Consider the following 17,064-nt stretch of genomic DNA (forward strand, 5'->3'; position numbering starts at 1 on the left):
GAAACAAGCATGAGTAACAGTAATCATTCAGAATATAAGAAAGGTCTCGAGGTCTGTCTGGTGAGAGATGCGTTTAGTACACTTCATGGCTCAGCAGCGATGAGCAAGCTCGTCGTAATCTTTTAGTTGCTTTTCTTGCCACTGTAACAAAATGCCTGACAAGAGATAACTTTGGAGTGGCCAGTTTGGGTTCAGTTTCCAAGGGCAGGCCATCATGGCAGGGAAAGCCTAGTGGCTGCCTGAAGCTACCTCATCCTCCATCTTGGTAAACCAGGAGACAGGATTAGACTTGTATGAGGCTGGGTTGTAACCTTTCAAGTCCTGCATTTGGTCCTGCAGCTAGGCCTCACCTCTAAAGGGTTCCATTACCTCCTCTCTAATCAACACCACCAGCTAGGGATCAAGCATTCAAACAATACTGCGGGGAGGACATCTCCCTCAAACCACCACACCAAGTTATGCATCGATGACTTCTCACTTGTCAAAATAACACTGTATTTAGAACCCAGAAGGAAAGAGTAGGGACATAGGAAATACAAAAATACCCATCTATTCTTCATGAGGAGAATGGGTAGTATATATAGTATTAATAAGAAAATACTTGGAGTGGTGGGTGGCTCATGTCTATTCCTAGAACTCAGGGCAGAGATAGATCTCTAGAGTGTGAGGCCAGCCTGGTTTATGTAGCAAGTTCAGGCAACATAGTGAGGTGGGGGTGGTGCAGATGATAGTATTTCTCTGAGGCGTGGTGTTTCTGATGTGATGGGTTTAATTGTGCTGTGTTGGTCTTGCTACTTCCTGAATGAGAATCAGGAATACTCAGCCTAGGCTAGCTATTGGTGGTGTTTGGCAGAAAAAGAAAAGTTATGGTTAATCTTAAATGTCAACTTGACTGCCTAGGAAGAGGGAACCTCAATTGAAGAGTTCCATGAAACAGAGTGGACAGTGGACATGTGTGTTGGGGCTTTTTTTTTTTTTTTTAATACTTGTTGCAGAAAGGCCAACTTCTTTCTTGTGAGTGGCACCACCCTAGGCAGGTGGGCCTGTACCGTAAGGAAGGGTAGCTGATAGTGAACCTAGGTGTGAGCTTACACAGCATTCCTCCATGATGTCTGCTTCAGTTCTTGGCTTGAGTTGCTGCCCGACCTGAGAGTTGTAAGATGAAATAAACTCCTCCCTCCTCCAGCTTGCTTTTGGCATAGTACTTATCACAGCAACAGAAAAGCAATCTAGAACAGTATTTTAAACTCAGATGTTATCAAGTACATGTTTTTAAACTTATTAGAAAAAAACCAAGCTTCTATAAAAAAATAAGATTGGTACAATTAACAACTAATATACTCAACAATTTCAATGATGACAACTTATTTTTTTGAGACATATCAGTTTGAGACTTTTCATCATGTTACTCTGGCTGGTCTTGAGCTTGTGTAGACCAGGCTAGCCTGGGGCTTGTTGTGTAGACTAGGCTGGCCTGGGGCTCATAGAGATCCACCCGCCTCCTGAGTGCTAGGATTAAAAGCGTGTACCACTGTATCTGGGCTCTGATAATTTTTTTAATGCATGTATGTTCATGTGTGTGTGTTCATGTGGAGGTCAGAAGACAACTTCAGGTGTTATCTTGAGGGAAGCCATACTTCTTTTTTGAGACAGGGTATCTCACTGACCTAGAGTTTACTAGTTAGGCTAACCTGGCTGGTTAACAACCCCCAGTGATCTTCCTGTCTCTTCAGCTGTGTGGCACATACATGCGCTACCATGACTTACCTTTTTTATGTGGATGTGATAGTCAAACTCATGTCCTCATGTCTGTGAAGCAAGACAATGTTGCTTAACTGAGTTCTCTCTTCAGCCCAGTTTTGGCAGTCTCCTCTCAGGTTCTCTCCCTATTTTTTTTTTTATATTTGAACTACATCCATGACAGCATATCATGCTGCTTACCAGGGTGCAACATTAAGGATCTTGGGCTATAAAAAAAAATTACCCTGAACATTTTAGAATAGGGGCTTCTCGACCCCTTGGGGTTAGATATCACATATCCTTCATATCAGATATTTACATTAAGGCTCTAGCCAGTTTCATAACATAAAATTACAGGTATAAAAGAGTTGTATGGTTGAGGGTCACCACAACATGAACTGTATTAAAAGGTTGCATTAAGAAGGTTGAGAAGCACTTTAGATATTCGCACATCTATATCTAACAGATATATGTTATCTGTTCTAATAAATGGTACACAAACTTACATTTGCATTTTTCCTTAATTCCATTAATTTTGTAGCACATTGTGAATTTATCGATGTGTGTTTACTGCTCTAGAAGTGGTGGGGCCTGGAGAATGGAGCCAAAAAATGAGGCCGACTAAAATCTCATGCAATAGACAACTTTATTCAGATCTTCAGCCATCATGCTATGAAGATTAGGAGGAGGCACATGAGCAAGTGAACAGTCACAAGGGCAAGGCAAATCCGATGGGCAAGCACCACGCAAGAAAATGTGTTCTCCACAGAGGTTTATAAATCAACACCAACAGCCAGGTGCAGTGAATAGTTTGAAGTAGGTTCACTCTATGGACTCTACCTGGAACACACAGCATGTTCCAGTTCAGTGGTTTTGAGGAAAAGTGAGGTCATGTAAATGCCACTCATTTCCTCAGATGAAGGGGTGAGTGAGAGCCGTAGCCAAGCTGTGTGAATACACGGCTTGGGCTGAGCCCAGAGTGCTTCTTGTTCTAACTATTCCTAGGCCTAGACCTGGAAGCCTCAAGCCTCTGCATACAATCTACTCTTCCAAGCTGACTGACTCAGTCTTTTCTTGACTGACTGAATTGCTGTGCTTGGCCTCATAGTTAACAACATGTTCCAATCATCTGGCTCCTTTTTATTCTCTGGCTTCTTCTATCATCTGTGTCGAGCCTGTTTCTTTAAAACCATCCTGGTAAAATTGCCACACATATCTCTCTGTCTCTGTCTCCCTATCTCAGTCTCTCTGTGTCTCTGCCTCTTTCCCTCTCTCCTAGCCTCTCTTTCTTGTGCTGTTGTCATGTGAGTTGGGTGTATCCTATCTCTGACTCATTCTGTCAAATCTTTCTCTGATTCATCACATTGTCTCTTAATAAGACGTCGCTTTCAGATAAGGCTTCTTCCTTCTACAAACTAGGCTTATCTTCCTTGTTAGGGATTAGGGGTGTGTACTAAGGGTCTGTCTGTCTTCCAGCCACACCATACTGTATTCTAGGCGTTTTCCGTATTCTGGCCAGTTCTTGTAGATTTAGATCATCTCTGGATGTGATCCCTTGCCAGAGTAGCCATGTTGCTGGATTAAAATTCCCCCATAAGGTCACAAGATTCTTAGAGTTTTCTCATAAGCACTCAGAATTCTCACAGGATTCCATTCTTGGACAGTGTTCCAGCAGACATGAAGCTTCAGAGGATTTATACTTACAGCAAACGTGATTACAGTTGCTAAACTTTTCATTCGTGGACCTAAGTTCACATCATTTATCACTCATCATCCTAGACTGAATAACAGCCAGAGTCCTGTTAATGGCCTACCGGGCCCTCAGGACGCAACTTCTTCACACTTTCCGGGTCCTTACTTACAAATATTCGCCAGTCCACTCTGCTTACGCCATCCTTGCCTTCTTATAAATTCTCAAAATTTCCAGGGTCCTCTGCTCTAAGGGACTTCATTGTCAGTTATATTTTACTGTCTAGACCCCACCCCACCCCGCCCCATAGCAGTGTATCCCTTGCTCATTTCAAGTCTCTGTGCAAGAACATCTTATTGTTGAGGCCCCAGAGCACCACTTACCATGTCACGCCCAAACCGACCTTACCTTACCCTGTTTACTTTCTCCCTAACATTACCTAGTACCCAGAATTAACAGTAGACATGTTAATCATTTGAAGATTAGATATACTATACTTAAAAACACATTATATTTGGTGTGATGGTACATTCTTGTAATCCAGTACTCATGAGGAAGAAGAAGAAGGGTCAACAGTTGGAAACCAACCTGGATTATAAGAGAGCCTATCTCAAACAAGGACTTGAGGATGTGACTAAGCCTGAAAGCCTAGCATGTACAAGTCCCTGGATTCGATCTTCAGCATCAAAAATACTCCAATTCAAGCTGAAAATGTAGCTTATCAACCTCACCACCACTGACAATGTTCGGGCCTGCTGCTTCTCTTGGGTGTGTGTTCTTTTCTTCATTTTCTTGACTTCCTTACTCTTATCCACGTGTCTCTGTCCAATTCCTTGTTCTGAGACACGGAAGCTGAAATGCCCTTGGAGGCAACCCCTAAACTCAAATAGATATCTGTTGAAAATTATTCAAATTTCAGGGAGAGATCATTTGGGATAGGGTTATGGGATTCCACATACTGGTGGTATTCCCAATGTTCCTTTAAGTACATGGTAACTGAAAACACCAAGACAAGTTTTTTCTGCCTGGATATTTGAATTACAACCCGCTCTTTCAGCTTGGTAGCCTTGTTTTCAACCCTCTGGCATGGATACTCTGATATCCGCAGAGGCCTGGATATCAAGAGTAATGCAGATGGATTGAGGTCGCTTCCCTGTAGGGTGGGACGACCCTATAGAATCCTAGCGATGCAATAGCTCCTTTAGACAGGATTAGAAGGCAGCTGTCAGGGGTTACTTCCTCTTAAAAACAAAAGCAGCTGCGCAGGTGGAAAGGGTCACCGCTGCTGCCACTGCTTCTTTGGTCTCCACCTAAAGTTCCGCAGGTTACACGGAAGCCACGGGTCTGGCTGGCCCATTACTTGGTCCTCCGCGATCCCACAGTCCTTCGCGCCCGGGACGCCTCTGGCAGCGGCCCTTCTACGCTATCGCGGAGCTTCTCTATGGTCGCTGCCGCTTTCTCGGCGGTGTCATGGCTGCCGGCGTTGAGTTGGCAGGACTGGCCCACGAAACTGAGGAAAGTCAGTAAAGCTGGGAAAGAAGTAGTGCAGCCGCACGGCGGGAAGCCGTGGGAATGAGCAGAGGCCCCGCGGGGGCCACGGCGTCCACAGCGGCGAGCTCTTGGTGAAGCGCCAGGCCGGGCCTCGGCTTTCTGACACTGCCGTTGGTGGGAGTGCCTGTCCTGCGAGTCCTCAGCGTCTGGATCCGCACCAGCTTCGGCGTCCAGGGACATTTGACGTGTCCACCCGCAGCGATGTCGTCCTGGCTCGGGGGCCTCGGCTCCGGCTTGGGCCAGTCTCTGGGTCAAGTAGGGGGCAGCCTGGCTTCCCTCACTGGCCAGATCTCTAACTTCACGAAGGATATGCTGATGGAGGGCACGGAGGATGTGCCAGGTAACAGCTGGAGCGAGGGCGCTGGGGCTCGGTTGCGACTCTAGGAAAGTCCACTTGGTTCCAGGTTCGGTCCGTCGGCAGACGCGGACGGGTCCCGAAGGTGTCACTCCACGCTTTCTTCTTTGCTCTTTTTACCTCCGCAGCCGCATTTCCAGCCTGCAGGACCACGGTAGAGAACTCTGGTTCTCCTCCGCTCACTGAATACGCTGGATAGCGCAGTAAAGCGGAACTGCTTCTTTTCAGCCGAGGAGGGTCTTATTTGGGCGGTCCATGCCTATTACTTAATTTGCCAATAGGGTTTTATTTGGGCGGTCCATGCCTATTACTTTGCCCATAGTTTGGGGGTTGATCTCATTTTGATCCTGTTTCTTTAGTATGACAGCTAAAGTATGGCAATCCCCCCCCTCCCCCCCGCCCTTACATACTTTGTAACATTAATTACTCATAATTAAACACTTGGTGACTCTTGTCCTGGCTTTAGCACGTTGTTTGGGGAAGAGTGCTGTTTTTCTGTTCAACTGTTTTCTAATTTTGCACATCTCGAAGACACTTTGCAGCTGAAAACGTATTTTTGTTTTTAGGATTGCACATTTCTCCCATACTTTTGGCAGAACCAGTGAAATACTTTATCTTTTGAGTATCTTACCTACCTTTACTCACATTAAAATTTTAAAAAATATTATTGTGGGGTGTGTGTGTGTGTACGTGTACATGATGCATATGCGCCCTATGGGAGTCTGTACCACAACGCCCATGTGTGGAGCTCAGAAGACAACTTTGTGGTTCTCTTTCCACCTTTAGGTAGAATTTGGGGGATGGAATTCTTTTTACTTTGCTTGAATGACAAGCACCTTGAGTCACCGATTCATCCGGCCAGGTTCCTTCCCTTATTTTTGAAGTCATCATCTTGCTATCCTAGTGAATAGTGACCTAGACTTAGATTGTAATCAGTGGTAAGGTTAATTACTCTTCTGACTTCTTGACATTTCTTTGAGCAGGTTGGGGTTTTAAAAGTTTTAATCAAGGAAGTGGGAAGATCCAGCCTCTAAGAGCACTGGCTGCCCTCCGAGAACTCGGGTTCGGTTCTCAGCACCCAGAGGCAGTTCACAACTGTCTGTAACTTCATTCTGCTTTAGAGACTCTGCTGTCTCTCAACTTTAGGCCTCACAGGCACTAGGCACCCAATATATAGATAGATTTTAAAGTTTTAATCAGGGTTTGCCATGTAGCTTAGGGTGACCTCAAGCTGACGGTTTGCTGCCTCTGCCTCCCATTGCTGGCATTACAGGTGTGTACCACCATGCCAGGACAGTCTTATTTCTTTATAAATGAATGACTTACTGTTCTGGTTTAATCTATGGGAAAGACTAGCTAGAGATCGAACCCAAGGTCTCATGCATGGTAAGCACACGCCACTGAATCATACTCCCAAGTTCCATGCTTTTATCATGATTTAATAGCTGTGTGTATTGGATGGGAATAGAGTAAAATGGTTTGGTAGGAAAAAACCTTATATTTAGAAGGAAAACTGGATCACTACACAAACCCATTTTATTGCTTGGGCTTCTGTTGACTGGAAGGTTCATGACTTGGTACAATGAGAACGAAAGGCCTTCATATGTCCAGCAAAGGGCCATGGGACTTTAAAGGCAGAAAAGGGCTGATAGCTGTGGGAAAGACTAGATTCTCACACTATTATAGATAGGAACTATGTGGTATTTGTTTGAACTTAAACTGGAAAATAGTTACCCCTAACCTGATAAAGAATTCATTTTGTTCTCCTCATCAGAGAGCTTCCTGTACTCTTAAACAAACAGAACCCACCGTTTTTCTTTTCTTTCCTTTTTTTTATTGGATATTTTATTATTTACATTTTAAATGTTATCCTCTTTCCAGGTTTCCCCTCTGGAAACCCCCTATCCCAACCCTCCTCCCCCTGCTTCTATGAGGGTGCTCCCTCCCCACCCACTCCTGCCACTCCCGCCCCGGCATTCCCCTACACTGGGGCATTGAGCCTTCATAGGACCAAGGGTCTCTCCTCCCGTTGATGACAGATAAGGCCATCCTCAGCTACATATGCAGCTGGAGCCATGGGTCACTCCATGTGTGCTCTTTGGATGGTGGTTTAGTCCCTGGGAGATTTAAGGGGTCTGGTTGGTTGATATTGTTGTTCTTCCTATGGATTGCAAACTGCTTCAGTTCCTTCAGTCCTTTCTCTAATTCCTCCATTGCAGACCTGGTGCTCAGTCCAATGGTTGGCTGTAAGCATCCACCTCTGTATTTGTTAGGCTCTGGCAGAGCCTCTCAGGAGACAGCCATATCAGTCTCCTGTCAACAAGTACTTGGCATCCACAATAGTGTCTGGGTTTGGTGACTGTATATGGGATGAATCCCTATACAGGTGGGGCAGTCTCTGGATGACCTTTCCTTCAGTCTCTGCTCCACTCTTTGTCCCAGTAGTTCTGAATTAATAATTTTGAGGTGGGTGGCCCCATCCCTCCCTCCCTCCCTCCCTCCCTCCCTCCCTCCCTCCCTCCCTCCCTCGTTCCCTTCTTCCCTCCCTCCTTTCCTCCCTCCCTCTCTTTTCTTTTCTTTTCTTTTCTTTTCTTTTCTTTTCTTTTCTTTTCTTTTTTCTTTTTTTTGAGACAAGGTCTTATCTGTAGCCTGGACTGGCCTGGTACTTGCAGTATAGCCCAAGGTTGACCCAAAATAGCGTTTCTCCTGCCTCACCTTCATGTAGTATTGATTTTGAGTTTGTCTTGTTTTTTTGAACTCGGTAGCCCTGCTGTTCCAGAATTTGCAGATCTGCCAGCATCTGCCTTCGCAGTGCTAGGACCGAAGGCACAGAGGACCAAGCTGGCTTTGAGTCTCAGCTTCAGTGATTTGGGTAGCTGCTAATTTTCCTGAAGTAGAAATCTCCGTCATCTTTGTTTTGTGTCTTTCTTGTTGTCTACCTGAGATTGGCCCCTGAACTGTTGACCCTGTATCGCAGTTGTCCCTCTTCTCTCTAACTGCCACCCGGCGCAGACCCTCAGTCCCTCCCGACTTTACTCTCTTCAGTCTGGCTCTTCAGTCACTTTCTCTTGTGCTGCCAGTCTCAAAATACATTTGTTTAAAAGTCTCTTAACTTACAGAACAGCCAAACCACTTGTTTTGGGAGGTCGAAGACCTGTTCCTCTAGTCTCAAACTGTCTTTTCTAGATGCCATGCCAGTTTCCATGTCTGCTATTGTACATTTACAAGTGCAGTCTGTTCCCAAAGCTTCTGCCACACAGATCTTTGCTAGGGTCTTCCGCCACTCCAAACCTCTCCATGGAAAGTCTTTATGTCCTCCTTTACACTCCTTTGCCTGGGAAACAGGGTTTCTGAATAACTCTGCTCATGTGGTAGAGACATGTGAAAGTGTTCTCACTCCACACAGCGCTAGCTGACTGCCAGTATTCTGCATTCTAACAGCTTTAGCACTGATGATAGTGAGTGATAATTTGACTTTTTCCCTGTTGTATAAGAAGTGGTATCTTAGTTACTTTGCTGTTGCTATAACAAAATGCTATAACCAATGCAACTTTTAAAAGAAAGTTTTTTAGTTTGGGAGCTCATGGTTCCAGATGGTTAGAGTCTGTGAACACCAGGGCAGGGAACGTGACAGCAGGCAGTCAGGTGTGCTATGGTACACAAGCACCAGGTAGAAGGCAGTATAGCTAACTGGGGATAACATGGGCTTTTACCTCCAGGCTAGTCTCCCAATCCTTCCCAGACAGTTCTACTACCTGCTGACCAAGCATTCAAATATATGAACCTCTGGAGACCATTCTTTTTTGTTTGTTTGTTGTTTTGTCTGTGTAGACTTGACTGGTGTGTGTGTGTGTGTGTGTATGCCACATGTGTGTGCCAGTACTCTTGGAGGTCAGAGAGGGTATTGGACACCTGGAATTGGAGTTATGTGTGATTATGAGTTGCCTAATGTGGGTGCTGGGAACAGAACTCAGGAAGAACAGCTAGAAGTCTTAATTTCTGAGCCATCTCTCTAGCTTGGGCCATTTGTTTACTAGTCAAGCCAGGACATAGCTCTGTCTCCTGACCTGTTTTTATAATGTTCAAATGCAGAAATGGAAAAATACCAGTACACAAAGGAAAAAGAATGTTACTCTGGAGATGATCATTTCCAGCAGAATTAGTTGTACTATTTTGGCGTTTCTGGGCCCTATTTACTAATTTATTTATTTTTACTTTTTATCTACTTACTTATTTGAGATAGCCATATACTCTCTAGTTGAGGCTGGCTTCCATCTCAGATCCTGCTACTCCAGTCTCTTAAGTGTAGGGCTTACAGGTATGCACCTCCTCTCTCGCCCACACACTTTGACTACTCACTGATTCGTTCATTCTTTGGTAGTGCGGATTAAGTCAGGACTGTGCACCCACCAGGTGGATATTGTACCATCTGAGCTGCATCTTTCAGTCCTTTGACTACTTAAATGAAAACAAGAAAAGTCACAATGAATTCATCCTCATTTTTAAAAAGATTTCTTTATTGTGTATGTGTGCATGAGTGTAAGTGAGAGACATAAAGAGAGAGGAGGAGAGGAAGAGAGACAAGGAGGGAGGAAGAGAGGGAGAGCGAGAGTGAGAGAGAGCTGGAGCACACACTGGTACATGGTGCTTTGAGGACAGCTTTTCAGGACTCAGTTCTCTCCTTCCATTTGTTTTTTTCTCTGTACTGTGTAGGCGAGCTTCTGTCAGTGTTGCCGCTCCTGATCTTGACACAGGAGCGCTGGGATGACAGTCTTGACACAGGAGTGCTGGGATGACAGTCTTGACACAGGAGTGCTGGGATGACAGTCTTGACACAGGAGTGCCGGGATGATAGATTATTTATTTATTTATTTTGGCTTTTTCGAGACAGGGTTTCTCTGTGTAGCCCTGGCTATCCTGGAACTCACTCTGCAGACCAGGCTGGCCTCGAACTCAGAGATCTGCTTGCCTCGGCCTCCCAAGTGCTGGGATTAAAGGCGTGCACCACCATTGCCTGGCGGGATGACAGATTTTAGGTACATCATCTGGCTTTTCCTGTAGATTTTAGGAATTGGTAACAAGTACCTTTACTCACAGACATCTTTCTGGTCCCTCATCCCTATTTTTAATAAGTTAAATTTACGTCACTTTAAGTATTCTCAGAATATTTTTGTGTTTTAATTAAAGGTCATTAATTAATTGGTAGTCTTGGACTAGAAGGCGAGAGCAAAGTGTAAGCACCAGTGGAGTAAGTTTCATCTACAGTTACAACATAAGCCAAAAGAGAAGTTTAGTAAAAACGTCACAGGGTAAAAAAAAAGTCACAGGGTAAATCGAGACTTGTAAGGTGTAGGAGAGAGGAAGATGGGGGACCTATTGTACTGTGTTGAGTGGCAGGCATCAGCGGTGGGAAGTCCTAGTAAAGATGAAATGGTGTACCTTCTGAATAAGCTCTTTACAGCCTAGCATTCTGTTTAAACTTACTGCAGTGTCTTCCTTCCTTCCTTCCTTCCTTCCTTCCTTCCTTCCTTCCTTCCTTCCTTCCTTCCTTCCTTCTCTCCCTCCCTCCCTCCCTCCCTCCCTCCCTCTCTCCCTCCCTCCCTCTTTCTTTCTTTCTTTCTTTCTTTCTTTCTTTCTTTCTTTCTTTCTTTCTTTCTTTCTCTTTCTTTCTTTCTTTCTTTCTCTCTCTCTCTCTCTCTCTCTCTCTCTCTCTCTCTCTCTCTCTCTCTCTCTCTCTCTTTCTTTCTTTCTTTCTTTCTTTCTTTCCTCAAGTCTATTTGTAAAAACAGCATAGGACACTGGTCATGTGCAAATAGTGTGTGGGTAGATGTGTCAGAGCAGTCTGTCTGTCTTCACACTGGCAGGAGCCTATTCTATGGGGCCTTCACAGGGGCCTGGGCACCTTTGGGAGCCTGGGCTGGAGCTGAAGCCTGGGCCTTAGCTGGAGCTTTGGCCTCTGCCTTGGTTTGAACCTTGGGCTTTGGCTGGCAGAGCCTACGCCCCTTGGCCATGTAGCTTCGAATCCGCTTCCCAAGCTTGGGGTGAGTGATGAAAGCCAGGCGGCTGAGTTTGCGGTTGGGGTCCTTTGGCATCTTGGCTTGATGGCCCGAGGCTTCACCAGGGCCTTGACGGCCTCTGCGCGCACTCACTGCCTTTGCACTGTTGGCCTGCATCTTCTTCAGGCCTGCCTGTGCTTCTTGGCAAAGCGCATGTTCCTCAGGAATTTGTGGTCAGCCCCCATAAGAGATTCGTATCTTTGTGACCCGGGGTTTCTTGATGCCATTTGTGGGACTGGTTGTGTGTGGTGTGGTTCTTGGACTTGGCCATGTCTGCACGGTAACTCTTGGCTCCTGCAGCGCTTGGGACTGGAAGAGAAAGAGAAAGGCCCGCAGTGCAGTATGGGAAATAGGGCAATGCATTTCCCTTAAGATGTCTCTTTAGGATTGGGGCTACAGCTCAGCAGAGGGGCACTGGACTAACAGAAACAAGGCCTAGGATTCAGTCCCGTAGTGCCATACCACCACAAGACAACTGCTTCTTACTCCATATGATGTTAATCAACTCTTCAGCGTATATTGTTTGTTTTGTAGCAGATTTGCCCAATTCCGGGAGAGAGGAAAATGAAGCTACTCATTCAGTCTTAAGATCAGAGGTAAGGACAACTAAAGACATTTGTCAAACTTCAAGTTTCCTCTTTTAAAATCATAAAGTTATTGAAACTTCTAGTATTTTTAAATGCACTGTCTGACCTTTTGACCCTTCCTTTTTCTCAGGGTTTCTCTTTGATCCTGTCTTTTACGTCCCCCCTAAGTGAGGAATGTGTGTGGTTGCCAGGGTCGGTTCTTTTGTAGTCTCATTTCCACTTCTATCCATTGGAAATAGGAAAACTGCCAGATTTAGAGATAGTTCAGGTAAAAATTTATCATTAATACTGCCCGGACATGTGTTACATTGAAGTACATTTATTTGCTTGTATTTAATATCTATTTTGTTGGGCTTTGCCTTTTAGCAAAGGTTTCCCATGTAGTTCAATCTGGCCTTGAACAGGTGATTCTCTTGCCTTAGGCTCCTGAGTTCTGGGATAACAGGTTTGTCTTAGTCACTGTTCTATTGCTGTGAAGAGACAGCATGGCCAAGGTAACTCTTATGAAAGAAAGCATTTAATTGGGGGTTTGCTTAAAGTTTCAGAGGGTTAGTCCATTATCATCATGGTGGGATCATGGCAGCAGGCATGGCTGGCCTGGTGCTGGCAAAGTATTTGAGAGCTATATCCTGATCCATAGGCAGGAAGAAGGACAGGAGCTGGCATGGGTTTTTGAAACCTCAAGGCCAACCCTCAGTGACACACTTCCGCCAACAAGGCCACACCTAATCTTTTTCAGATAGTGTCATTCTGTGATGGTTAAGCTTTAAAATCTGTGAGCTTATGAGGGCTATTCTTATTCGAGCTACAAGACCTGCACTATTATGCCTAGCTAGTGGTACATTTAAATATAATATGAAAAATGGAATTCTGTTTAATCTAGAGTTTTAAATTACCTAACATTAGAATAATAATATAATATTTGGAGCAAAGAAATTAAGAATATAGGACTAATAAGCTAATTTACTGTTTTGTTCAATATGAGTCAATGTGTAGTTGTCACTAATTCTGGACATTATACTTAATAGGGATGAGAAAAGCTTGGAAAAGTTCAGAGGAAAGCCCTAAAGAAATTAAAAGGATTTCAGAGTGGGAACTATTATAAAGGACTATCGGAGCTCAACAATTTAGCCTTGGGATAAGAACAGTAAGAGAACACTTAGTGTTTTAGCGAGTGATGTTCTTAGAGGACTGTGGTAAGCATGATTTTCTCAATTCTGAGCCTATAAAAAGAAACACCCAATCTAGATGCTAAGATAGTATTTCCTATCAAGCCTTGTTGAACTCTGGTCTAGAATATATCTAGGCGAGATTATGGAATTTTAAAATAGAGGAGGGACTTGTAAAAGAGGGACATTAGCACTGAGTCTGTAGAAGATAGCATTGTGATAGCATTTTGAGACCATAGCATAGGCAAAGGTAAGGTGACACAGATAAAGAACACAGGTGTGGTACTGACAATGCGTTTTTAGTAAGAATGAGCTAGAAAATCACTGAGGAGGCCCTCACTGGTACAGACCCACCCAGAAAAGCTAGAGTGTGTGTATGCTGCTGTAACTTGCCACTGTATATTATGGGGGAAAGTAAGAAAGATTAACCTACTTGAATAATGACTGCTGTGTACAGAATCTGAGAAAGGAAATAGAACTCTTATGTCCTTCTGTGGATCCCAGTCCCTTTAATGGTCTTTATGGTTGTATTGTCTATAGCAAGTATGGTTTTAGAGTCTTAGAAATATTTATTTGGGGAAGACACATTCACCCCAGTAAGCCTCTTCCTCATTTGATGCTACTTAAATACCAGCGGAAAGCCAGGTCTCTCTTGTTGTGGTGCTGTAAATGCAGTCGTAGCGCATATGTCCATGTATATGCCTACATGTGCCCATAGCAAGCTTGTGCTCTAGTCCTGCTCTAGCATCTAATGTCACCCGTACTCAAGACTCACTGATGGGCAACAATAAAGTGATGGCAGCAGGCTTTAGTCTAGACAACAGGCAGTGTGTGCCCAGGGCGTTAGACTTGCCTGTGTCTATTAACCCAGCTCCTTATGATTCTACATGTATCTGTGCCACATGTATGGAGGCCTGAGGCCAACCTCAGTTACCAGTTCTTGCCTTCCATCTTGTTTGAGGCTGGGTCTCAGGGTTTGCTGCTTCACACGCTGGGCTAACCTGGCATACAGGCTCCCAGGGCTCTCCTGAGCCCACCTTTCATCTGGAAGAAGGAATAGTGCTGTTACAGAAACGCCTGGCTTTATGCGTATTCTGGGTTTCTGAGCTCTGGTCCTTACATTGTGCAGCAAGCATTTTACCCACCGATCCACCACCTTGGCTCTGTTTTAGAGACAGGATCTTGCTATGTGGCATTGGCTAGCCTATTACGAGCCCTAGTTAGGAATCTAATTGCAAATGATATGAATTTACCTAACTAACTTACCTTCTCCTCTTTGTGCCAAAGAAATAGTTACATTACATTTATTTATATCTAGTAGACTCTTTTTAATATTATCATTTTTTTCAGAAGTGTGAATAAATTGATAGTAAAGAACTTGTTATTTTGTTTGTTTTGTTTTTGAGACAGAGTCTCTCTTTGTGCCCAGCTGTTCCTGGACAGGCAAGCTATAGATTGACTGGGCTGACCTTGATCTCACAAAGATACACCTGCCTCTGCTTCCCAGTGCTGGAATTAAAGGCATATGCCACTATGCCTGGCATAGAATCATTTAAAAAAGGCTTTTAGTGGCATTAGTATTGGGTAACTTTCTATCATCTTAGAAAGCTACTTAATTATCCTCATATGCATATTAGAAGTTTTATTACTTTTAAATACAACAAACCCCAATTTTCATGTGTATACATAAATATTTTGCTTACATATATGTAAGAGTCTGATCTTAGAGTCTTTCAAAATTGGGCTCAAAAGGAATGAAAGGAAGCCACTGAATTCACAGCATGGCCTTTGTGTACACTAAGGCTTTACTAGGTGTGTATGAGGGGTTAAAGCATCTGTATAAAAGTCTTTAAATGAGTTGTCATAAACACAAGTTTTATAGGGTTTGATGGGAAAAGAACAAAACAAAAACAACAGCAGCAAAAAGCTAACTAACGTTTACTGTTCTTTGCACTGGGAACCAAGTCTGGGACTCTCCCGTCCCCGCCGTAGCCTTATCTCTGCTTTCCCCTAATTTCTATAAAATCAACTTTTGGGAACTTTGCCAGCTTCTGAGTTTGTTGAAGAGAAAATAGGGCTAGAATTAGGATTTTAATTTAAAGATATATATTAAAAGGCAGAATTCTGTCTGAGACCTTTGATAGTTTATGTTATTTTTGCGGAATGTTTTTCCTGGTGATTGCATGTAATGATTGCTAACATGCTTGACTTGAAATGTTTTTGTTGAAAATACTTTTCTCTTTGCTTCTAGAATGAAAGACTTAAAAAACTTTACACTGATCTAGAGGAAAAGCATGAGGCATCAGAACTTCAAATAAAGCAGCAATCTTCGAGTTACAGAAATCAGTTACAGCAGAAAGAGGCAAGAGCCGATTCCTGTTTTTTCATGGTTATTTTTTAGATTGATAAAAGTATTAAAATATTAAATTTATTAAGATTGGGGCAGCATTCCTATTAATTTTATTTTATAAGCTAACTTGGAAAGATTAATTTTAGCTTCTAAAAGAAGAGTCTCAGCATTTTAATAATGTGTTGCTTATAAGTTCTAATATTTATGAAATATAATTTAATGTCTTTTTTAGGTTTTGAAAACATTTCTTTAGTTTAAATTAAATTGTTTTGCAGTGCTGGGAATTGAACCTAGGACCTTGCATGTGGTAGATTTTTTTAAAGTTGGTTTTTAGTCAGTATGATAATTGCCAAAACATTTTCATGTGACTTTTCACATAAAACTATATTAAATGTTTTTAAAGTTGAATTTTTTTGTTTCTATTTTTTTTTTTTTACTTTGATTAAAATGGTTGTTTTGGTGTTGTTTTATCTTTTTTTGGAAGTCTTTTTGTTTTTGTTTTTGTTTTTGTTTTTGGATTTGGTTTTTTTCGAGACAGGGTTTCTCCATATAGCCCTGTCTGTCTTGAAACTCACTTAGTAGACCAGCTGGCCTCGAACTCAGAAATCTGCCTGCCTCTGCCTCCCAGAGTGCTGGGATTACAGGCGTGCTGCTGCCGCCGCCACAGCCGCAGTCACCACCACCACCACCTCTCTTAGAAGTCTTAATAATAGATAATAAATAGATACTACGCATTTTAAGCAATGTTACGTTGAACATTGTTGTTAAATTTTCCTTTATGTTTAATACGTAAGTAGCGTCCAATGAATGCTTACGTTAAGTTGAGCCATTTCTCATTTTATTAATCAGATCCTTTGGCTCCTCTTTAGCTTGGTGGCTAACTATTCATTTATACCATAGTAATGTTAGGGTTTTCTAAATTTAAATAAGGATTGGGACTGTAGCTCTCAGTAGTTGCAGAAGAGTGCTTTTCTGGTATGTGGGAAGCCCTGTGTTCAGTTTCCAGCACCATAAAACAAACCTTAAAACAAAAATTTAGATGAATTGGTTTCTAGTTCTTTTAGTGATATGTTAAGTATGCTATATTTAAGTGGAAAATAAACAGAACTTGTTTTCTATATTAATTAGATAATTGATAATTATCAATTGCTAATTGATAATTTTACATAAAATAAACTATTGTAAGAATATTGTAAGAAGTATTGTAAGAATAAAACAAGATATAAGTTCAAATGAAGATTTTATGCAATTTTTTTTAATAGTCCAAGGTTTGAACACAGACTTGCATATGTTCAAGTACTTTGCAACTAAGCTGTACTCCTAGCCCTCTTAAAATTATTTTAAAGGCAGGATCTCATGTAGCCTAATCTAGCCTCAAACTTGCTGTGTAACTGAGAATAACCTTTAATTTTTGAGCCTTCTCCTGCCTCATTCTTCCAAAGTTCTGGGTTTGCCGCATGCTCTGCTGTGTACTGGGGATTAAACCCAAGCTGTACCACCTGAGCTATGTCACCAACTTCTTTTGTGCCTGTGGGATGGATGGGGTGGCAGTGTGGCTTCTCTGTG

General features: G+C 42.9%; 1 protein-coding gene across 3 annotated transcripts in view; it reads left to right on the forward strand.

Annotated features, from left to right (window-relative positions):
- The first annotated feature begins 5,182 nt into the window (after positions 1 to 5,182).
- Positions 5,183 to 17,064, forward strand: part of Trip11 (thyroid hormone receptor interactor 11) — a 73,376-nt gene continuing 61,494 nt past the window's right edge. For 2 of the 3 annotated variants that reach the window (XM_052185228.1, XM_052185230.1), the window contains exons 1-3: positions 5,183 to 5,321; positions 11,927 to 11,988; positions 15,400 to 15,510. In XM_052185228.1, the coding sequence (XP_052041188.1) occupies positions 5,183 to 5,321; positions 11,927 to 11,988; positions 15,400 to 15,510 (312 nt within the window). The remainder of the gene's footprint in view (positions 5,322 to 11,926; positions 11,989 to 15,399; positions 15,511 to 17,064) is intronic. The other variant, XM_052185229.1, reaches the window with a different exon arrangement.

This window comes from Apodemus sylvaticus, chromosome 6 (assembly GCF_947179515.1).
Source record: "Apodemus sylvaticus chromosome 6, mApoSyl1.1, whole genome shotgun sequence".
Lineage (NCBI taxonomy): Eukaryota > Metazoa > Chordata > Mammalia > Rodentia > Muridae > Apodemus > Apodemus sylvaticus.